We start from the raw sequence: 24,938 nt of genomic DNA, 5'->3' as shown, positions 1-24,938 counted from the left end.
TCCCAGTGTATGTGGTGCCCTTTCCGACTGCGAAGCCATCACGGCAGACACTTTTCAGCAAGACTGGTCGAGGTGCAGTTACCAGTACCTATTCCCTTCAGTCCAGCTGCTGCTTCAGGTTCTGGCTCAGCTGGAGTCTTATCAAGGAAGGGTTCTCCTTCTGGCCTCACGGTGGCAGGCCCATCCTTGGTTTCAGGCACTGCTTGTTCGGTGTCCAAACCCGGTGCGTTTTCTTCGCCTCCGCCTCTTTCAGCAGATCAGGCCAGAGTTACCTACTACTACTATTCCCGTCTGTTTTTTTTTTTTTTTTTTTTGACGTGTGTGTCTATCCCCTTTTGTACAGTGATCAGGTGTCTTCTCTTATGGTGTCCTACCTGTGGTCTTCTCGGTGACAATATGAAGCCTCTTGGCAGTTTTTTTGCCACTTCCTTTCCCTTCATTGGTTGAGTTCTGTGTCAGATCATGTTGTTTTGTCTTTCCTTTCTTTGCTCTCTCAGGACCGACATCTTATGTCGAAACCTGTCCCCTCTTATCGTGCGGCGCAGGTGGAGCAGCTCCAGCTTATGTTCGGGGTGGATGTCAATTCTGCTTCATTTTGTTAGCTTTCTCGTGCATTTTTCCACCTCCAGTTTGCTCATGCGCCGCCTGAGCCGTCCTGGTCTTTGGACCAGGTGCTCTCTCTCTCCTCTCTTCACCTTGGTTTGTGGTGGCCCCTTTGATCCAAGATTGTTTTCAAAAGGCTTTGTTTTTGTTGGCTTTGGCCTCTGGGGATCAGGTCGGGAAGCTTAATGATCTCTTCCAGTGCAAAGGTTTCTACTCTTTTGGTCCTGGTGGACCTTTGTTCCTTTTCTTTGTTCATTTGCAGCCGTCTCCTTTTCTGGGGAAGAACGAGATGACGGGCTTCCGGAGAGGTCTGTGGGTTATTGATGCTTGGTTGGTAATGCTTTGGGTGCATCATATTTTGTGTTCGGTTGCGACTTCATGCCATTACCTGTGCTACTCTCAGGTCGTCCGCAGGATTATTAAGTCTAACCAGCCTGATGTTCGGAAGTTTGTGGCTCTTGCTGCTGTGTTTTGGGAACATGTCTTGGGCGGACATTCGAGTACGGGGGTTTGGAGGTCGAACAGGATCCTGGCCGTGCGTTATCTCATGAACATTCTTGGCCCTCGGCGGTTTTGTGTGGCCTTCTGCCATTGGTTGCAATCAGTTGTCCTGTCATCGTCATGAGTCATGCACTACTGCTGCCTCCCAGGTAAGCCCCTCTTTTTACTTACCTTTGGATAGCTAGCTCCAGGGAGCTGACGGGGCTCCCTCTCAGGAAACCAGTGTTGAATGTAATGAAACAGCATTTTCCGGGCGAGCCCCTGACGCTCCCTGGCACCCTCCCTCCCTCCGGTCAGCAGTTTTTTCTTTCATTTGCTCAATCACTAAACTGGTGGGCAGATGGCTTGGGGTGAAGGCAGTGGGGGGGGACTGGCGTGAGTGAGCGGCGCATCAGGTTGATGATGATTTGCTCATTTTTAGATTTTTCTTAGGGGAGTTTTTAGCCTCATTTTCGGTCTCTAGTTGGAATTTTCTACCAGTTGGGGTCTGTTTTGGGGTGCCTACCTTTCTGGGTACCTAGCCCTGGTCGATGGCAGACATGAATATTCTCTCAGAGAGTGGAGCTTTCATATGCCTGTGTTTCCTTCGCCTCTCTGAGGGAACGAGGTTCTTGCTCGTGGTTCTCAGTAGGCATCCGGACTCCATATGACTGAAGTCCCAGACTAATATAGCTAATATCAGTCCTATAGCTCCAGGGAGCTTTTGAGGCTCACCCAGAATATGCCATTTCATTACATTTAATGTGTTTTTTTTGTAGGCCACATTTGAACCACAGAGACTTTTTCTTTCTTTGTGCAGTAATTTTTGCTGTCAGTATTTCTTTTTTCTACATTTCAGAAACAGTTCTAGTGCCCAAACCACTCTTCAGACTACTACTACACTCCATAGCTATCATCATTTTTCTACTTAAATTTGGTATTCCATATTAATATACCTCTTTTCCATGTCTGATCTATCCAAACTATCCTTCCTGACAATAAAAATTCTGCTCATAAATAAGTAAAAATTAGAAGAACAATTAATAAACATCTATAAATAATAAGAGAATTCTTTCTTTGCATTTGAAATTATCACATGGCCTGGATATGTTCATCATCGTAGTTCAATGGTGGCTCCACACTCCCAACTTTAATAAATTTTCAACATAAATTTAACCTTTTTGCAGACTTTTTCTGTGGGGAGCCCCGTCGGCTCCCTGAAGCTATTCAAACTGATATGTGCTATATTAGTTTGGGGTCATCAGTTACAGGAGTCTTTTGCCTACCAGAGACCACAAGCCAGAACCTTGCCTCCTCATAGAGGAGCAGGGAGCAATGGCCATATGAGTAATCTACATTTAGATGTCATGTCTGCCATAGACCAGGGAAAGCACCCAGAAAGATAGGCAAAACAATACAAACCCTCTACTGGTGAAAATTGCAACCTATGTCCAAACAGAGCCAAAGAACTCCCTCCCCCCCTAAAAGAAAACAAGCAAGCAAGCAAATCATTATCCAACTAGTGTGCCCACTCCCTAGCATCCCCCTTCCCCAAAAGGGGGGAGGGGGAGCCAGCTCAAGCAGCTCGCTTACGAGGGCAGCTTCAGGGAGCCTTGAAACTAGAAGAAAGAGGTGATATGATCACCACATACAAAATACTAACAGGAATCGATCAAATTGATAAAGAGAAATTCCTGAAAACAGCAACATCATGAAAAATAAGGCACAGATTCAAGCTAAGGAAGCAAAGGTGCAAAAAAATATTAGAAAGTTTTATTTTGCAAACAGAGTGGTAGATGGTTGGAGCAAGTTAAATGAGGTGGTGGTAGGGTCCAAAACCGTCAGTAGTTTCAAAGCGTTATACGACAGAGTACTGGGAAGACGAGACACCACACGCGTAGCTCTCATCCTGTAACTACACTTAGGTAATTACAAACACACACACACACAACAAATATACATACATATATGTTCATATATACATGTATATATATATTATGCCATATGTGACTATTTGCTAAATTAGTCCTGTAGACTAATTAATCATGTAGGCTGTTTCATCAGAATTTATTAAAGTATATTTCTTTAAAGTTGTTATAAAGAAATTAGGTCAGTAATCTACATGCAGATTAACTGTTATAATTAGGTTGGGGTAGGTAAATATCTATGTGGAAATTTATATATATAGCTGTTTATAGGAACTGCAGTTAAATGATTTCCAAGGTGAGGCTTGACATTCTTTCTCACAGGTGAGTTGCATTGTTTTCTAGTATATATTTAAATTTTTCTAGGACATCACTCTGTAAGTAGCTCTATAGTCTAGCTGTCATGCACTAAACCATTTGTTCATCAGCTTACTCTTGTGTCTTGGTGACTGTTATGTTTTAAATTTATATGTATGTGATATGATGAAGGTTATTGAATTATAAGATAGTTCTTACGTTCATGTAATGAATAGTGATGGTGACTTTTTTCTGTCATCAACAGTGTTTCGTATATTAAGCAAATTTTGTGTTATACTGTATGCACTTCTCTTTTACAATTTTATTATGTTTTTATACATTTAATAAGGGTTCTTGAACTATAACCTTATCATGCCACATGTTAGCATGCATAGTGTAAACAATTTGATGGTGATGTTTTAACATAATTGTAAATCTTGTTTATGTTGCTTTTTTCAGTAAAACCATAAATGTTTTTTTGGTTGAGTAAATGGAATATCGGTTATTAAATGCACATATTATTTTACTTGGTGGTAGGGCTAATTGCTGTCTAACTTTCATTTGATTAATTATAGAGATTATAGTGACTAAATCTATTTTCTGACAGCTGTCCTGTGAGTCAAAAGTCGATCACAACTGAAACATTAATAATGCACCAGAAGAACTGTAAAAATTAAAAAAAAAAAAAATTGCCAAATATCTATATTTTGTATGGATATTTCATTATGATGCATTAGATTTAGTATTGCCAAATGAATGACTAAAATTTAAAAAATTACTATTATAAAAACTAAATTATTTAAGCTGTGTTCAATCCACCATTTGTACATTTAATTGTGACCCAAAAATAATATCAGTGTCATGTTCAGTTTTCAAGAGCCATCTGGTCTGCCAGTACGAGTAATAGATTAGTCACTTTACCGCTTGAAGGAAGGCACATGTATAACTTTTTATTATGGTCTAAAAATATTATTTTGGTTCTTTATATAACAAACTTTATTATATGCCACACTCTTAATTTATGATAAATTATGTTCATTATACTAATATTCCACTTTTACTGGTAGCTTGCACTTGTTATGAAAAGCTGCATTTTATTTATCCCTGCACTGTACACATCTTAAATGTGACAAAAATAATTGTTATGAAAATTATTTTTTGTTTGACATTGTTAATTAGCATCCAGGAAACATAAAAATCACTTAAAACGTTTCTATCTCTTGTGGTTCGCTGTAGTGTCCCAGAGAAGATGAGTTTCTTCGGTAGAATTGTGGTGAGGTGCTGCACATGAATATCTCTGTTGATTTATTTTCATTGTTTCTCACTTTATTTATTTACTTTTCTAAGGGAAGCCCCATCACTTCCATGAAGCTATAACACTAAGTGCCATACTACTAGCTGTCATCAGTCACGGAGTTCTATTGGTCCATTTCGGGAACCATGAACCAGAACCTGACCCCCTCTAGAGAGGCACAGGGTTCATAACTTATGAACACTTAAAATGTAAAGTTTATCATCTTTGCCACCATCTGGGTGTAAAGACATCCAGAGAGTTAGGTGAATCAAAACAGACTACTGCATAGTTAAAATGAGACCACAGCCCCAAATTTACCAAAAGACTCCCCCCCCCACCACCCACAATGAAAGCAAACAACCACTATTTTGTAAAACTAGCTCCCAGCTAGTATGCCCCACCTCCCACCCTCATCTGGTGGGAGGAGGGAGTTGGCCTGGGTCAGCCGGCCCCAACCTCTTCAGTTCTAAATGATAAAAAAGAGCTGATGACCTGGGAAAGGGGGGGGGAGTCAGGGAGCCTCTGGGGCTCCCCAGAAACTACAGTTTCATTACATTGAATGCTGGTGTATTGTTTTAACAGTTGTATTTATGTATCAGAAGTGATGGTCATTATGTATGACTTTGAAAATACATTACAGTGTATACGTATGTTCAGGTATGTGTATAAATATATGCACATGTAATTATTCACAGTAATATGCATTTACCTGAATCTGCCTGAGGGCCACTAATACTTCAGTGGCCTCGATAAGGACAGGAAGCCAGCGACTTGTCAAAGGTCCCCCCATTTGCTCTGATGATTTTTTCAATTTGATTTTAACCCTTAGACAGCAGTTATCATCAATTGTTGATTCACAGGGTAATGCGGTTATCATCATATGAAGATTTAAACAATTATTGTCTAGGCCCCACTTGCAAAGTTTTGCAAAGCCTTGATCCACATGGTAAAGGTTTCTACCCCTCCTTCGGTTATCAGATGCCTTTTCCTTTAACACTTTTCTTTGCACTTATGCTCCATTGCCCTCTCCACAGATTGGTCTAAGTCTGCTGATGGTATAGGCTACTCCTTTGTCTTTCCTGGCCAAACCTGTATGTGCTGCCCACCTCCTGAGACTAGCATCTTTGTGGCTGAACTCTATGCAATCTTGTATGCACTTGCTTTCCTGATGTCAACATTCTCTTGTTGTTTGTTGTGGTTGACTTCAGCATTGCCCTTATTGCCCTGGAGTCATTTAACCCTATGCATCCAGTGATAGTCGAAATTTAACATTGGCTGTTTCTTATCCCTAGCAGATTTAAGACAGTCGAGTTTTGGGGGTTCCTAGTCATAAAGGTATTACCTTAAATGGACACTGTCGCTAAGGTGTCTGTCTGCACTTGTCCTATTTTCAAAAAAGACATTCCTTATTCAGATTTCTACCCAGTCATTCATTCCTCAATCCAAAACTTCTAGCAGGGTTGTTGGTCTGAAGTTACAGGTAACAAATTGCACACTCTTAAACGTCACCTATTCCTTAGCCTTCCTCCTACCACCGTAATAAATGGGTAAAAATGGCTTTGGCTAGGTTACGTATTGGCCATTTATTTTAAGTCAAAGATATTTAATGGAACACTGCCCTGCTACTTACTGACCAAGCTGAATTGTCCCACATATAGTCGTGCACCTCGTGGAATGTCTTGATTTTCAGGATGATCACATGTTTTGCTTTCCTAGTGTCCCTCAAGGTCGTTTGTCTGTTGACAAAATCCTTGGCGAGTCTGATACCTTTGCTTTCGCTCATCTTATGTGCTTTCATTCTCTTGTTGGCATCATTAGTGATATTTAGCACCAATGCTGGAACCAATTTCAAGCAAGGCTCATCATCATCAAAATGCCCTTCAATATCAAGCACATATTAGGTGGAGGAGCACTTCCCGTACATATAAAATAACTAGTGTTCAAAGCTCTCATTAAATATCCCCAGTCTATTATAAAAAAGTTAGACCACACTTGAACAATGACTTTAAGTGTACTGTAGTTACAGGACGAGAGCTATGATTGTGGTGTCTTATCTTCCCACTACTCCGTCATATGTTACTGATAATCAACCATAGAAAATTAAAACATTGTATTAGAAGTAATCATCAGATGCCAATATCATCATCCACCAACACCAAGTGGTGGATGATATTACTGATCAAGTCTATTGATTGATTACTGTATGGTTGACATACTGATCAAGTCTACCAACAGAAAGTAACCATATAAAAATGATGCTCTGCCTTGTATCACCACTCATGCAGTCACCAGAAGGGGGAAATCTTTATGCAAATTGCAATTATAAAAACTAAAATATGATAAAACAGACAGGAAAGAGTTTTTGAAACCAGAAATAAGCAGAACTACAGACCATAGTTGTAAACCCCCAGGAAAAACCAGCGTTGAATGTAATGATATGCCGTTTTCTGGGTGAGCCCCGGAGGCTTCCTGGAGCTCTAGGACTGATTTCTGCTATATTTGTCTGGGGACGCTTCAGTCTATGAAGTTCTGCCTACCGAGGACCAGAGCCAGAACCTGGCCCCCTCACAGAGACACTGGGAGCAATGGCCTAAGGAGACTCCCCTCTTGTGTTTGGGTGTATTCCTTGTATGCCGTCTATACCAGGGTTAGGCACCCAAAAAGGTAGGCATCTCAAAACAAACCCCCACATGGTAGGAAATTGTAAAAAAAAAAAAAAAGACCAAACAGAGAAACAGAAGCCCCCAAAGGAAAATAAAGGAAACAAGCAATCAGTATTCACCGCCACCGTGCCGCTTGACTGCACAACCCTCCACTTCCTGAGAGGGAAATAATGGGGGTCCCGGACCTTTGCGCTGGCTACTCACACCTAAGTTCAGAGGCTGAGCATCAAAAACAAAACCGCCGACTGGAGGAAGGGTGCCAAGAAGCTTCCAGGGCTCACCCAGAAAGTGTTTCATTACATTCAATGCTGGTTTTCTGTGGGAAGCCCTTTGACTCTCTATGCTACATAACCAAAGATAAGTAAAAAGAGAGATATACTCAGGAGGCGTCTGTATTGTGTGGATGAATTCGAAGACGAGACAGTTGGCTGCAACCTAAAGCCATCGTGCGAATGACTGGGGCCAGGAACATTTACCAAATAACGAGTGGTCAGGACCCTGCTCAACCTCCAAAACCCCCGTGCCCGAACATCACCCCAGGACATGTTGCCAAACATGGTAGTCAAGGCAGCATATTTATGAATGTCATGGGCACGAGGGGAGACCGCAGGCTGGCTAAACTTAATAATCCTGCAGACGACCTGCGTGCAGGCTCCCCCCACAGCCAGAACTGCATGCAGGCTCCCCCCACAGCCTTGGAAACCCCTAACAGAGACCTCCAGGCAGAGCCACCCTCCACACCCAGCACTCTAGAAGAAAGGCAGAGTTCAAGGGAACGGCAACTAGAAGTGGGGGGGGGGGGCCTGCTGGTAAGGCCCAGAAGCCTAAGCAGGAGGAGCAGGCTCATCCTTTGTCCCCGTAACGAATGGGACAGCCCCCGGAGCTGCCAGAGTTTCATCCCCAACTAAACCCTGCTCCAACCCCGAAACCCTCAGACGTTAGGGAGCCAGCAGCAGGGATGAGGGGAAGGAGCTGAGGAATCACAACAACAGGAAAAGGACCCAGGGGTGCAGACTGAACCTAAGCTGAAGCGACCAATGCCCCCAAGTCCGACCCAACCAAAACGGGGCAGCCCCGGGGCACTCGAGTAGACAACCAACCTAGCGTGTTGCAACAACCAAAACCAACGATGCAACACAGATGCCACCTGACCCCGAAGAAGAATGGGTAACTCGTATTCCCAGTACAAGCTGGGAATACGTCTCGCAAGATTCCGGGTCAAAGTTGTCACCAACCTAACAGGCAGCATGACGGGAGGCAATACAGGTGACCATCACCCTGAAACAAGTTCAACGTACAACCTTCCACCTCCCACAAGGTGAGATGGGACTTGGAAGACACATCCATGGGTCCGCCAAGCCCTCATGGGGTTTTCCAGGGCTCGTAGGGGGTGCAGCCTACAGCAAGCCCAGTCAACGGTGCTGCAAAGCCAGTTGAACCCCTATATGAGAATGTCAGCAAGAGGTAATAGGACTATAACTGGACTCCTGAGAGGTCCAGGGGGAAATTGTCAGATAATAATCTGACAATTAATAGAATTTGTACAAATATATTAATTGTGGATGGCAATAACTTCCTCATCCAAACTGAGTGCATTGATTTAAGGACTAAAATATCATTATCATCCAGCCAAAGTTTTTAACTTGTTCCAACCTTCTACCACTCTGTTTGCAAAAGAAAAATTTTTAAATATTTTTTGGCACCTTTATTTCTTGAATTTGAATCTATTACTTCTTATTCCTGAAGTTGCAAGCTTCAAGAATTTGTCGTTGTCACTTTTGTCGATTCCTGTTACTATTTTGTACGTCATGATTATATCACCTCTGTTTCTTCTATGTTCTAGCTTTAGCATATTTAACACATTTAACACTTATAGCCTCTTCTCATAGCTCTTGTTTTTAAATTCTGAAAGCTATTTAGTAGCATGTCTTTTCACCTTTTCCAGTCTATTGATGTACTACTTGAGATATGGGCACTATACAATCACTGCACATTCCAATATTTTCACAAGTCATGAACAGTTTCTTTAATATTTCTACCATCCGGGTATTTAAATACGCTTTTGAAGTTGGAAAGCTTAGTGTATGCTCCTCGCACTGTAAGGTACGGATTCCTTTAGGAGGAATGTACTTGTGTGAATAACTCTTGAATTTGGAATTTCCGCCACTGCAGTGACTAGTTCTGCACATGCACAATGTATTGCCACAGTGTGAGAATGTTCCTTCTCGAAAAAAAAGAGTGTGTAAATATCAATGCAATAAAGATTTTAAGTACATTCGCTTATTTAAAATATGTATAAAAAGCAGTGTTAAATGTTGAAAACCAGTTTAGAACTCCATAAGAAATAGGAATGAACAAATTGGAGATACAAGTTTTTGAGTGACACATTGTTGGAACGCAGTGTGGGTGCATAGAGAACTATGCCGGCGACTCGTTTACTCAGTTGCTGGGAATGGTGCAGATCACCTGTCATCAGTGTGACGCTTGGTGGATTTCAACATTGACGATATGTGTATAGGACAATTTTTATTAGTGATTCTTAAATGTCTACTAGTCTAGATGTAGGATACCTATGTACATTAAATTATGAACATCCTCCTGTGTTTGGCTGATTTTTGTGGGTTAAATTTGTCCATACCAGTGTGGATATTTCAGAGCATGTGTTGTGTGTTCTAACCATCATTGCCTATGTTAAGTGTGTTAGTGGGACCTTTGTGTTAGTGTATCTGGAAGTTTATCTTTTGATTTGTGAGAAGATTGTAAAGTTTTGTAACTACTTTAAGTCCCTGGTGAGTGGGACTAGTATTCCGAGTGATTTGAATGTTAATTAAATGTTCTGTGAAGCTATCACTCTCATTTCAAGTTATCCTGTAAAGTAATTGTAAACTAAAGAAATAATCCTTGTAAAGTAACTTTAACCACCGTGCTGTGCCTAGTTTATTGTGAAATTCTCTCGGTGTGCGTGAAATCAAGTGTTCCCAAAAAAATATTTTTCTTTTTAAAATAATGAATTCCCTTCCCTGAACCATCAGTGTGTTAAAACTGAACCATCAGTATATAAAAATTAATGTCAAATTCCACTTACTTTGGCCGTGAGGACGTGGACAAGGTGCGTTGTGACGTCATCAAGGGCTGGTCACTCGTGCGTGATATGCCCAAACACGTTCGCGCGGGCCATTCAAGACCTGCTAATTGTCACAATTATATTTACAAATATTATTTCTATGTATTTTCAGTGCTTTCTAATGTTTTTTTCGTATCATATCAGATGTATATATATGTGTCCTGACAATGTTTATAAATTATAACGTCCATAATGTTCCATGGAACTGTGATTCATGTGTCACTAAAGTGTCCTTAATAAAGGTTTATTTGTGCAATATTACTTGTTCTACATTTACTAATAATACATTATATACAGTTTCACACACTATTTACAAAGTAACACCCTGTATTACACTCTTAGTACTTAGCAAGCGAGTGATATTCAAAGAAGCAGTCCATGAGACACAGCGGACTTTGCACTCGACACATATGGTACACACAGATGTTCGCTTCCTTGGTTTTCATTCTGAGTGCTTGCAAACAATGCACTCACGTATGCCTTTGGCCTTAGTTCCTGTAGGTGGTAGGTAGGCAGGCTTGTGAATTGCAAAACCCTCTCTACCAGCCAGTCTGTTGGAAACTAAATGCGCTCTGGTTGGGGCATGATAAACTGTCCGTACACTATCTTCCTGGCCATACTTGACGAGTAATTGTGACAGCAGAGATTGACTAAACACTCGAATTGATGTTTTTTTTTTTTGCCCATTTTCATCAAAAACATGTTGAAACAGTTGAGCACTGTTACGTCCACAAGATGAAAGAAGAATTTCCTTGTCCACTTTACAGTTCTGCGGACACACTCGACGGCACCAACCATCATGTCACATTTATCTACAAGTCTCATATTTATATTGTAGTCAATGATACTATCTGGCTTGAACAATGATCCATCACCTCGATACCTCACTTTGCCACTGTCAAGCATTTCACCAGTGTGAATAGTTGTCAACATATTGACTTCACGTTTGTCTTTCTAATGCACTGCTAATATCTTGTCACATTTTCTAAGCTCACAATCACCTACACCAATATTATCTTAAAAAACTGGTATTTCTTTCCTATTTGTCTATACAGTGCCACACACTCCCATGTTATGTTCAAGCAAGAACTTTGTTAGCAAGGGGCTCGTATAATAATTGCACAGAATGTGCCCCTTGTTCAGCAGTGGTTCCATTAGCGTCTTCACTACACTGCCAGAAAACCCAAGAGAATCCTCTGAGGATATGTCTACGTCTGTACCAGAATATAATATCATATTGATCATTATTCCGGTTTTACAGTCGCACAGTACAAAAAATTTGAGGCCAAAACGGTGCCGTTTCCATGTACTGTTTGAAGAGAAGACGTCCCTTGAAAAGAACTAGGGATTCATCAGTGACAACATTCTGTCCAGGTACAAAGTAATCACGAAATTTCCCTCTGAGATCATTGAACACTTTTCACACTCTCCAAAGTCGATCATTTCTATAAAAATTTTCAAGGTTTTCAAAGTGTTGACACCGTAGTAGTAGCAGGAACTTGTCTCGTGACATGTACTTGTTGAACACAGGTGATGGAATAGCAGCTTCTTTGTTCTAATAATCCTGTATGACATGCTTCTCCGAATGTTTTTGGAGCATACATAGAGCAAAGAACACATTCAGCTCAGCCACAGTGGTGTCCTTCCAACGTATCATATGTGAATCCTGTAATATTCCTCCTTCAATAAGTTGCTCTGCATATCTGTTGGTTTCAGCAACAAGATGTTGCATGAACTGCTCATCAAAATATGAACGAACATATTCCATTTCCGTCATGTCTTCACCTGTGTACGGGAACGTGGGTGCAACCCCCACATCACTATCATCAAATTGAGGTTTGTGTGGTACAAAAATATCATTGTCCTCCCACACAAATTCAGCCATTCTCCTAATAGTATCACGACGATTGACTCCACTACGGTTGCATTTTCTTGCACTAAATCTCCTTTGGGAAGGAGTTGGAGGTCTTCTACCTTGTCTAATAGTAGGGCGAGCAGAGAAAGTAGATGTAGAGACAACACTGTCGTCAGTGTCGTCGTGAGGGGATATATGGCGGCGCTTGGCAGGGCGACCTGCTGAGACAGCAGATCTGCACCTGGTAACACCACGACGATGGCAGCTGCTAGCTCTTGCCATATCTATGCTACTTGTATCAGAAGCAGCGTCACTAAACCCAGAAAATGACTCAATAGTATCACTTTCGTCAAATATTGGAGATGGAGATGGTGGTGGTGGGGATAATACTGGCAAGGGCTATGATCTGTGATGACCGGCATGGAGGTCTGGGTCCCAGACCTCCACGCCGGCAACTCTCCTCTATTCACAGGCTGTTGTGAGGGCGAATGGTTGACCAACTCTGGTTCCATCCTTTGAGCAGTGTGGTGGTGTTGTTCAGTTTTGGTGTTGTGTGAGCTAGGAGTAACACAAGAGTACTGGGGTTGCATGCACTTAGGGCTGCCTTCCCTAGGTGCCCTGTAAGTACTGCCCTTGCGGCTTCAGGGTTATCTTCCCTGAGCCATTCGGGAACTACCTTCGCGTGGTTCTGTTGCTGCTCGGTAATGGATCCTTCTTCTTTCGAGTTTGGCTCCTCGTTTTCTTTCTGGATACGTTACGAGGTGCTGTGGTGGTCCTGCCCAGAAGGGTCGTGCCAGGTCTCGGGGTTCCTTCGGTTGTCGTAAGCCAGTAGTACCAGAATCGAGGCTGGCACCTCTGGAGCCGTCGGCGTCTGGTCGGCGCAGTAATCGCTCTGAGCGTTGATCGGGCTCTCGTAGCAGTCGTCGGCCCTTTCGTGGGTCGCCCCATTGACGGGGCGATAGGGGAGTGGCTTGCACTGTTTGCTCTCGCCTGGTTCCACGATTCGTTGGCATTTCGGGTCGTTTCCTCTGGCCTGAGGTGGCGTTGGATTGCTCCTCCTCCTTCGAGGGTATTGGGGCTGGCAGGGCACGGGCCTCTTCTCCTGTACTCTGTCAGGTCATCCGGGAGTGGGTTTGCTTGGGTGTGGTCGAAACGACAACGTCCCTCAGGTGGGTTTCCCACCAGTTTTCAGTTTCGAAACGGGACTGTGCGGATCTGCGATTCATACTGGACTTGTCTCGTCTGAATCCCTGGGTCTTTTGCCTCTCCTTTCAGATGACCACTCTGTCTCAGGTCAGGCTGCTTTTGGCGCCGGGTGCCTGGATGGTGTCTCTGGACATCCGGGACGCGTATTGGCACGTCCCGATTCATCCGGGGTTCAGGGACTGGCTCGGTTTTGTCGTGGGGCGACAAGCTTACCGCTTTCATTGCCTTCCATTCGGCTTGAATCTGGCACCTCGAGTGTTTACGCGTCTTACCCGGGTCATAGTGGCTTGTCTGCTTTTCTTAGGTATTCAGGTTCTGGCCTACCTCGATGACTGGCTCGATGACAGATGCAAATGGGTCGTGATGACCCATTTGCATCTGTTAGGGGTTCGGGTTCTGGTTTACCTCAACGACTGGCTGGTGTGGGCTTCCAGCCAGTTCGCTTTTCTGCTCGCCAGGGATTTGGTTCTTTCCCGGCTCGCCGGGTTTGGGTTTTTGGTGAATTGGAGGAAGTCCCATTTGGTTCTCTCTCAGGTTCGGACTTGGCTGGGTCTTGTATGGGACCCTCGGACTGCTTCCTTGTCTCTCCCGCCTCCGGCTGCGGTCCCACCTCCGGCTATTTGTTGAGGGCACCCAGGCCACACATCGGTTGTTCGAGCAGCTGTGCGGGAGCCTGAACTTTGCCGTGCTCGTCTACCCATTGGGTTGGATCTGGCTTTGGCAGATGTTCTGGTTTCTTTGTGGTTGTCCCTTCTGCTGCTCTCGCGATTGATGGGTTTGGATCCTGGAAGCCTTGCGTCGGCTGCTACATCGCCAGCTTCCTCTGCGGGTTTTTTGGGGTTCTGTGCTGTGACGCCTCCCCGAGCCCTCACTCGATGTGTTCATGGATGCCTTGTCTCTCAGCTGGGGTTTTGTGACAAGTGCTCACCAGGCCGGCCAGGGTCGGTGGGGTCTGACCTTCCGTCAAGCTCACAGCATGGCGCGGGAATTTGGGGCGGTGTGGCATTCGCTTCAAAGGATTCGTGTCTCTCGAGGAGCAACGATCCGGCTCCATTCAGACTGCTTCCCGGTGGTTCATTGCCTGAACTTCAGGGGTTCGACGTGGTCCTTGGTTCTTTTGGGCTGTTTGCTTCGGGTGACACGTCTGCTCAGTTCTCAGGGTTTGGCTCTCCTGGTGGCTCATGCTCAGGGGGTGTCAAACCTCCTGGCGGACAGCCTTTCTCGGTTCATTCCCCTTTCCACGGAATGGACGGTCGACACCGACTTGTTCAGTTGGTTCTGCCGGGTGTACGGGGGCCCAGAGGTGGACCTCTTCTCATCGGCGTGGTCAAGGCATCTTCCAGTTTATGTGGCACCCTTCCCAGACTGTGAGGCCATCAGTATCGATGCTTTTCGGCTGGACTGGTTGAGGTGGAGTTACCTGTACCTCTTCCCACCAGTCCGGTTGTTGCTCCGGATCCTGGCTCGGTTGGAGACTTACCAGGGGAGAGTAGTCCTGTTGGCTTTTTGGTGGCCGGCCCAGTCCTGGTTTCAGGCACTTCTTGCTCGATGTCCGAACCCAAGGGCCTTCCTGTGGCTGCTCCTCTTACAGCAGATTGGTCCGGTCCAGTACGTGGCTGGTTCGATCTTCTCCTCCACTCTTTGCGTCTGGTCTTTTTGAAGTGGGTGTATCACCACTTGTATGGTGATTAGGTGGCTTCGTTGATGGTGTCCCACCTGCGAGTTTCGTCTTGACGGCAGTATCAAATTTCCTGGCGGTCCTTTTGGCATTTTTTGTCTCTTCGTAGGATGTCTTCGATTTCTGATCGGGTTTTTTTGTCCTTTATCTCTTGGTTGTTTCAGGACCGTCATCTTATGCCAAATACTGTCACCTCGTATCGTGCGGCGCTGGCAGAGCCACTGCAGCTTGCATTCGGGGTGGATGCCATTCAAGAAAAAGCCAAGAAAGAAAGGAGAGCACCCCATTGGTCAATTATGGAAGACCAACAACAAAGAGAAAGGAAGTGGCAAAAGGAGTGCCAGGAAACATCTTAATGCCACCAAGATGACAACTGCAGCTGGGACACCACCAAAGTAGCCACCTGATTGCCATAAAGGTGGTGATAGATGTCTAATAAGATCCAGCTGCGAAGAGCAGAGGAGGTCAAATCATCGAAGTATGTCACTGGGCCAATCATCTTAAAAAAGGCAAGCCACAGACAAGAGCCTGGGTTTGGACACCGAGCAAACAGGACCTGAAACTATGACTGGGGCTGCCTCCAAGGAGTCATAAGGACCACCTTCCCCATGGCATGACTCCAACTTGGTCAAGACCTGGAGCAACAGCTGGACAGTGGAAAGAATGTGCAGGAATTCTCACCTCAACTAGTCCAGCTGAAAGGCATCCACTGCAAGGGGCCTTGTGAATGGGGAATGGAGCCATGTAAAGAGGAAGGAACCAATTCCATACAGATGCTATGCAGTCCACATTGAAGGGGGAAGGGGGTCCGAACATCTCACAAAACCGAAGGAAGTTGGCAGCACAGACAATCCAATTCATGGAGACAGAAGGGAATCGGAACGCTGTCCTCGAGAGCACTGGACACTCCCCAAACATGAACCATTTTGAGAAAAAAAACTAGAACCCAGCAGTAGAGCTACTCGAAGCATCCAGCTTCAAAGGGGTAAAGGACCCGGATTCAGACAATGGACCACTTGGGTATAGCAGGAATGGAGCCAAAGCACAGAGTCTGGAGGAATCCAAAGCATCCTCAGAGCATGTCACATGACTGAAACTTCCGTACCGTACTGTGCTTCCAATGACGGGTAGAAGACCAGTGAACTGCAGAAGTGCTAACACAAACCACAGGAAGCAGGAGTCCTTGAAGAATGAGCACTGCGCCAACCAGCCAAGGATGGACCAACCATGAGAAGCATATACAATATAACCCAGAATCAGGCTCCAAAAATGGCCTACTCCATTGAGGACCAGAAACTGTATGACAGAAGCCAAAAGCATGCGGACATGAAGGTCCTCCACCACGAGAGCTGCCAACAACAAAAACATGTGGGCATGAGGCTGCACAAAATCCACATCTTGGGAAAGAGTTGGGGCAAACAGGCAGTCATTGAGCAGCTCAAAAGAAAGGCCACCCAAAAACACCTGAAACAGTCCCCATCTCAAGCCCCTTGAGTGTGAGGGCATGAGAAAAACCACGCCAAGCCCTAAGAAGAAAAGAGTATTGTCTGCTAGCCAGGAAGATTCTGGACCATAATAGCACATCCAATAAGGAGGAGAAGATCCAAACTCAAAAGCAATGTCCATCATTGAAGCAAGCTACAAGTCTCCCAGGAAGTATGTTAAGAGAACCTTCCAAGCTACCAACAGAGAGACTAGAGAGGATGAAACCTCTTGAACAACAATCTTGATGGGCCTAATGGCATATGAAAATGAATGGTGAGGGAAAGCTGCACTCAAATCAGGCTGAGGGATGGGGGGGGATGATTACAAGAACCCTTTACCCTGCAACAAAAGGCCCTGATCAAAACACACAGGAAGAAGGAACACAGAACCACTTGAAATCCAAGGAAACTCATGGTCTCACATCAGACTCTCCCCCAAGCCCCGGAAGCTAATGACAAAGGCTCCAAGGTGGAGCCAGCATCCATGCCCACTGTCTGGGATAGAGTAGTGGAGTCCAGAGGTGAGGCTGCAGAAGTAGGATAGGCATGGTTGAAAGGAAAACCCCAAAACCTCAGCAGGTCCAGCCAGCTCACCAACACCTCCATCCGGGTCCTTCAACACAAGCCGGAGCAGCTCTGATGTATCCAACCGGGCAGACAACCTAGACCACTGGAGGTAGACAAAATGAACCCGCAAAGTGATACGTACTAATTTCATTTGGAGGGTCTAATAAATAGTCACATCAGAAGTGTACACCCCTTAAGACTCATGGTCGTAAGTGTCGCCAACCCAACAGACGGCATGGCAAAGGCAGAACAAATGATTGTTACCCCATGGCACGAACGACGAGCAACCCTCAACTCTCAAAGTCGCCCAAGGTGAGAACAGGTTCAGAAGGGTATATCCATTGGCCCCACCAAACTTATGGTGGATTTCCAGGGGCCTGAAGGGTAAACTAAGTGAGACACCCTGGCATTGGGGATGCTACACCAGACCTAAACGTAAGCCAACACTGTCTGGACTACATGGCACTTCCCCCCATCCCACAGGAAGTGATGAAACATGGAGAGCCATACTGGTACTGTATAGATAGCAACAAGCATTTCTTAAGGGTATCTATTATGAAATAGATAAGAAGAAAGGAAGAGGCTCACCAGCAGCATTGTGTCTAGTGTTTACCCAAAAGGAGACTGACATCACTGCAAAAACACCTATGTGAGTGAGGAACTACCTACAAGAGTCCACTGAAAGAATTGTAAATGACAATAAATTAAATTATTGATTTCATAGACCAGAAATGTGCAGATACCACCGAGAAATTCATTTTCAGGTGAATACACCTAGTAATGTACTATCTACAAAAAAATCCATATGTACCATTTCTCATTATCACAACCTTTCCCTGTTACTAATGTACTAAAGTTATATACAGTAGTCATTATAGTTAATATACAAATTAATTAAATTTCTCAATGTGCAGCATTCCCTAGTTTCTGTACTAGCTTTATTCTCAGTTTAAGATTTATTGTTCACTGTAATTTTAAATTCATAGCATATTCTTTGTTAGCATTAAGACTTTCCTGAAACTCTGTCTGTGAATGTTCCAATTAATCACAAAATCCTGTAATAATTCAACACATTACAGGTATATCATCTAGTTTATAAATGAGCAAATAAAGTAAATGATAGTCTTTGAGTTAGGAGCAAGGTAGGGACTCCAGTAATTTATGGCATTCTTCCTTAAGGGGAATTAGAAATGAATGGTTGTTTAGGGCTACTGGTGTCAGTTGCTGACTAGATAAATATTGCAGTGCATATGCAAAAATCATTCATTTGGAACACTTCTATAGATAAAATGAGATGTATGAAAGCTGGAGTGTACTTAACACTTGGATGCTGGTTCATATCAATTGAAAATTTTCAGACAGATGAGGGCAGTAATCAGAGACAATGTATCTGATTGGAGGAGTGTTACTAGCAGAGTAGCACAGGGTTCAGTTTTTGCACCAGTAATGTTCATCATCTACATAAATGACCTACCAGAAGGAATACAGAATTATATGAACATGTTTGTGGATGATGCTAAGATATTGGGGAAGATATAGAGAGATGGAGACAATCATCATGCCCTTCAAATTGATCTAGATAAAATTAGTGCTTGGAGCATCAAGTGACAAATGGAATTCAATGTGAATAAATGCTATGTTATGGAATGTGGACTCAGAGAAAATAAACCACATACAATTTACAAATTACTGTATGTGGAAAGGAATTAAAGAACTCTATTAAGGAACGAGACCTACAGGTGGTTTTGGATAGTAAGCTGTCGCCAGAGGAACACATGAAGAACATTGTGAGAGGAGCATATGTGTTGCTTTGCAACTTCAGATTTTCTTTTAGTTACATGGATGGTGAAATACTAATGAAACTGTTCATGACTTTTATGAGATCAAAATTGGAATATGCAGCAGTTGTATGGTGCCAAATCTCAATAAGCACACAAACTAGAAAAAGTGCAACAGCATGCTACAAAATGGCTTCCGGAACTGAAAAACAAGAGTTACAATGAGAGACTGGAGCCATTAAACACTCCAAAACTAGAAGATAGAAGAAAGAGAGGCAATATTATCAACAATTACAAAATATTAACAGGAATCAACTAAATTGACAATGAGGAATTCCTGAAACCGGCAACTTCAAGAACAAGAGGACACAGATTCAAGCTAAGGACACAAAGGTGCCCCCAAAAATTTGAAAGTTTTTGTTTAGGCAACGGAGTGGTAGATGGTTGGAACAAGTTAAGTGAGAAGGTGGTGGAGGCCAAAACAGTCAGTAGTTTCAAATCGTTTTACGACAGAGTACCGGGAAGACGGGACACCACGAGCGTAGCTCTCATCCTGTAACTACACTTAGGTAATTACTTAAAGTCTTCCTTGCTGTCTCTTGACAAAGATTCATTCAAAGATTAAAGTCGATGAAGTTTCATATTTGATGTTATGGTAGTGATTTTACCTCCTTTTTGGAATTTGATCTAGCTTGCATCAACTGTCAGGCATAGCGTTAATTTCTGTACTGTGAAAACTTGTGCAATGACTTTAACTAGAAATAATCCACAATCTGCCATTGTTGCTGTCTGGAACTCAATTTTTGTGTCAAGATCATGTGAAACTCTTGTGGTTGATATTTGATGCCTGGCCCCTTTTTTCTTCCTGTACATCATTTTCTCATCACCCTGGTCTTCTCACTTGGCTTCTCACTTTCCCTTTCCAGCCTGTTTACTATATGTTTGTTACTCCATTTGCCTTTCAGTCTTAACTTGATTATGGTACAGGACAGATCAGAATGTTATTGCATTTTTAATTTTTTGTATGAATTGTGATTATTTGTTCCGGTCACATAACTGTAATCAACCTGTTCTTATCACCAGATTATCTGTTCACCGTTCATTTAATCATAAGAACTTAACTAAGCTGACAGTATTTGATTCATCCAAACATTTGGATAATTGAGGGTTGCATTTCATGGTCCTCCAAAATTAATTTGTTAATTTCTCTCCATCTATTAATATTATGTTGTACATTATGTGGAGCTGTAGCATGTTTTGTGTGATATTTGTTATATAGTAGTTAACCCATTGTGTTAGTGCTTCTGAAAATAATTTTATGGCTGCTGTTATGCATAGCGGTAATAATGTACCAGTTGATGCTTGGATGGCTATGGATATCATTTTGCTTATGCACACTACATTTTAATAAAATTTGACCTAAAGCATGTAACTTAATTAATAAGTTCTGTTCTATACTGGAGTTTGAAACATATTGAAGTATATGCTGTATTGACAATCGTTATCATATTCGGCATAATTTCACAAATGCGAATAATTTGGATTTATTATTATTGTTTTTCTGGATGTATTACAGATGAGACCACCTACAGAGATGGTCATAATGACAACAGAAGCAGAGCAAGTTGGCATTTCTCACCATCATCTCCAATAGAACAAAAGCGTCAAAGTGTTATTCGGGAAATAATAGATACAGAGGCTACATATCTTAAGGAACTTATATTAGTTGAAGAGGTAAGAAAATTGTTGAGTTTGTTATGCTGTATAGTATTTTTTAATTTGATTGCACATAAAAGCATAGTGAATGATTGAAAGAAGTTTTTGTGTTGAGTAAAATTAAACTTATTTCTGAGCTGCTCTCTGAGCTGCTCTCTTGAGTCAGCTTCCTATATGGTTCCAGACACACTCCACCCACCAGGTTTAAATGACCTGCCCACCCACCGTGATTTCTAACATTCCAAATAGTGTGTTGTGGTGGGTCTTCGCCCTCCCCCCCTTCCCACAGGGCACTACTGAACACCCTGGGAGCACCTCAGTCCTCTATGGACTTGGGTTCCTTCCCTAAACTCGGCCTTACACCTGTAGCGAATGAAGTAAACTTGACCCCCAAAGCTTCCTTATACAGTTGAGAGGCGGGATCAAAGAGCCAGAGCTCAATCCCCGCAAGCACAACTAGGTGAGTACAGTATATATCGTGTTGGTGGACACGGAAACTCGGGTCTCTCAACCGAGCTTGCCTACTGGTAAAATCACTCCAACTTCCTTTATATTATACAGTATATATATATATTTAGCAGGTGGCCAACTGAGCAACTGTCACACAAGCTCAGTACACTTTTCTCAGTGGTAATTCATACATTCCCAGTATATTAGGTTATGCAAGATTATGGTGTGCAACATTTCAAGAATTGCTTTAACCACAAAGAGAATGGGGAGGTAAATCAAACACACTGGTAAAAGTCATATGGGATTTACTGAAAAATATCTACACAGGTAAATATACTTCCGCCGCTCTGGTAGAAATATGGCAACACTCAAGTAAATCACTCGGCAATTCTCAAACCACCACCAACCAAAACTGTCGATAAATGTCACTGAGGCACTAGTTTATCTTCTTACACATATACAGAAATACTGTAATCCTGATCCACACATCACGTTATGCACTATATGAATGATATGCCTTCTGAATGTGATCAACGAATGTTCATACATAAATATATAAATATATAACCATACTCAATTTATATACATATATATTATGGAAAATCTCCTGACCATAAATCAGTATTAATACTTAGGTGAGAATCTCCTCCTAACTCGAGGGACAATGGGGAGGGAAAGATTATCTACCTTTACATTCCGCTACAAATCAGCATGAAGTCCAGGTTGCGATGACAGACAGGGTCCAGTTTCTCGCAATTCTGCTCAGCCATGCCAGGTAGTGGGTTCGTTGTGCCATATGTCCACATTGATCCGCAGGCTGGCCTGTCATCTTCTGGTTCCTGGTGTTCTCTTTCATCAGCAAAGTAGTTTTTCAGTTGCTTCCCTGGAGATACAAGCCTTCCTCGTCCTTGGTATTGGTTACTAGTGCTGAGTAAATCCCTCCTGAGGCCTTAGTGCCTCCCAGACTAGCGAGCTCTCTAGCGCACCTCCGCTCGCTGACGTCACTGGAGAGTCTCTGGTGCCACTTCCTGCCTTGGGTCGCTGATGACCCCCTGATCTACTATGTCACGCCCTTGGCGCCATGCCATTGGTCAATGATGCCACACACCAGAGACTGACCAATCAACAGATGGCTGGCATGGCTCTCGTAGTGCAATGCATTGTGGCTTCCTCCAGTGGGAAAGCTCACCTCCCACTGCCATATTTTCCTGGTAGAAAGGTCTAAAGCCATTCACAAAATCATAATTTGTTGCCAGCTGTCAACTCGGGCTTCTCCTCTAATGTACCCAAACTCTTGCTTATGCCTCAAAGTATATACAAATGTGGGAAGTATGACTCTTACAGCTGGAATTGGGGAAATACAGGCCTGGGATCCGTCACAGTGGTCACATGGTTGGGGAAGGAAGATAGTGAAGAATCTCACTTGAGCCACTACCAACAGACCAACTCACTATCATTTATCAAATGATATCAAAGGCTTAGGAGTAATTACTTTGGAAGACCTTACTGTTAAAGAACACAACAAAATTGCTGTCACAGCTGCAAGAAAAATGACAGGTTGGATAACAAGAACCTTCCAAACATGAGATACCATGCCAATGATGATACTTTTTTAGGCATTAGTACTCTGTAGATTGGAATATTGTTGCATACTAACATTCCCATTCAAAGCTAGAGAAATTGCTGACCTGGAAAGTGTGCAAAGATCCTTTACCGCTTGAATCCACACGATAAAACATTTAAATTATTTTGACCCTCTAAAAATTGTAAATCTCTATTTCCTAGAGTGCATGCAAGGAAAATATTAGAAGGACTGGTTCCAAATCTGCACACTTGGTGACGTGACCACCAGGCACAAACATCAGTATAGTACTGGACTGTGAGCAGCCCGGGTGACCCAGGCCGGCTCCTTCCTCCGCCCCAGGTGTGGGGTTGGGGGGCAAACTAGTGGGGGGCTAGTTTTACTAAATTTTGTTTTCATTGTTGTGGAGTTCTTTTGGCAATTTTGAAGCTGCAGTTTCATTTTAACAATGCAGTAGTCCATTTTTATTTGCCTATCTTTCTGGGTGCCCTCCCTTGGATGGTGGCAAAGATGATGAACTTTAAATGTAAAGTGTTTATAAGCTATCACTCTCTGCGCCTCTGAGAGGGCCAGGTTCTGGCTCGTGGTCCCCATTAGGCCAATTTGAACTCCGCAACTGTTGACACCTAGTAGTATGGCACTTATTAAGCATGATTGCTTCAGGGAACCTCGGCGGCTCACCCAGAAACTGGCATTTCATTACATTCGATGTTGGTTTTTCTATGGGAGCCCTGTCGGCTCCCTGGAGTTATTGCTGCTTGGTTGGTCTGGCCAGGGGCGCAGCGTGTTTTGTGTTCGGTTGCAACTTTGCGCCGGTACCTGTGCACTTTGGGTTGGTCCAATGTCCCTCATTCCCTGTTCCAGAGCTCAGGTCTCTCTGGTCGTCTGCATGGTTTTCAGGTCAAGTCAGCCTGCGGTTTACCCTCGTGCCCTTGAAGTTCAAAGGTTTACGGTTTTCACTGCTGTTTGTGGTCTTGGGCTGACATTCGGGACTGGGGTTTTGAAGGTCAGACAGGGTCCTGGCTGCCCATTCTCTTGTGAACGTTCCGGGGCCCTCAGCAATCTTGGATGGCCTTAGATCTGTGGTTGCAGCCAGTTGTCTTATCTTCATCATGAGTCGTGCGGTGTGGCTGCCTCCCGGGTATGTCCCTATTTTACTGCTCTTTGGGTATCTAGCTTCAGGAAGCCTCTGGGATTCACCCAGAAAATGCAGTTTCATTATAGTCAATGCTTGTTTTCTGTGGGAAGACCTATCGGCTCCCTGGAGCTAGCTACCCAAAGAGCAGTATAATATAACTTTGACTTATGAGGAAGATGAGACAACTGGCTGCAACCGCCGACCGAAGGCCATACAAGACTGCCAAGGGCCCGGAACATTCACAAGAGAACAGGCAGCCAGGACTCTGTCCGACCAACAAAAGCCCCGTACCCGAATGTCAGCCCAAGACACGTTCCCACAAACAGCAGCCACAGCCGCAAACCTCCAAACATCAAGGGTACGAGAGCAGACCTCAGGCTGGCTTGACCTGAAAACTCTGCGGATGACCGAAGACCCCCAAACTCTGGAACAAGGAATGAAGGACATCAGGACAACCCAAAATGTGGCTGTGGACACAGAACACGAGGCGCGCAGGTAACGGTGCAAAGCTGCAACCGGACACAAAATATGATGCAACCCCCCCGGCCTGACCAACCAAGCAGCAATAACTCCTGGGAGCCTCCGAGACTCACCCAGAAAATGACATTTCATTACATTCAATGCTGGTGTTATCTCTTAATCATTTACATTTATATTACTTTTGCTAGCCTCTTTTTAAACTTCAAGATTTTGTTTAACTGCTCTGCTTCTTCAAATAAAAAAAATTATCTTTAATTAGTCTTTTATATTTTGCACATTCCTTTGTTTTGTTACTTTGAAGACAATAAACAAAAATTATAAAGATGTTTGCAAAATATGGATTACAAATCATAAATATAAATAGTTTCATACATTAAATGTTTATTAATATTGTATTAAATTGAGGTCTCATTCCTGTTACAGGCTTTTATCAAGCCCATGCGTGCTACTGGCATCATTAGTGAGAAAGAACTTGACCTGTTATTTGTGAACTGGAACGAGCTGATCCTGGTTAATTCATATTTCAATAAGTAAGTATGCTGTGCAGTTTTCTAATGCATGTGTGATTAAAACAGTTATTGAGGTATATTTATCTTGTGTGAATATGTCCATATGTGC

At 43.3% G+C, this 24,938-nt stretch overlaps 1 protein-coding gene across 17 annotated transcripts in view; it reads left to right on the top strand.

The window, feature by feature from the left end:
* Dap160 (dynamin associated protein 160) overlaps positions 1-24,938 on the top strand; it is a 264,887-nt gene that overhangs the window by 162,958 nt on the left and 76,991 nt on the right. For all 17 annotated transcript variants that reach the window (XR_011224723.1, XM_045747362.2, XM_045747358.2 and 14 more), the window contains 2 exons: positions 20,531-20,688; positions 24,744-24,850. Coding sequence is in view for 16 of the 17 variants with exons in the window: in XM_045747362.2 (XP_045603318.2) it covers positions 20,531-20,688; positions 24,744-24,850 (265 nt within the window). In the remaining variant the exon portion in view is untranslated. The remainder of the gene's footprint in view (positions 1-20,530; positions 20,689-24,743; positions 24,851-24,938) is intronic.

Source organism: Procambarus clarkii, chromosome 7, assembly GCF_040958095.1.
Source record: "Procambarus clarkii isolate CNS0578487 chromosome 7, FALCON_Pclarkii_2.0, whole genome shotgun sequence".
NCBI classification, from domain to species: Eukaryota; Metazoa; Arthropoda; class Malacostraca; order Decapoda; family Cambaridae; genus Procambarus; species Procambarus clarkii.
This window is presented reverse-complemented; position numbering and strand designations above follow the sequence as displayed.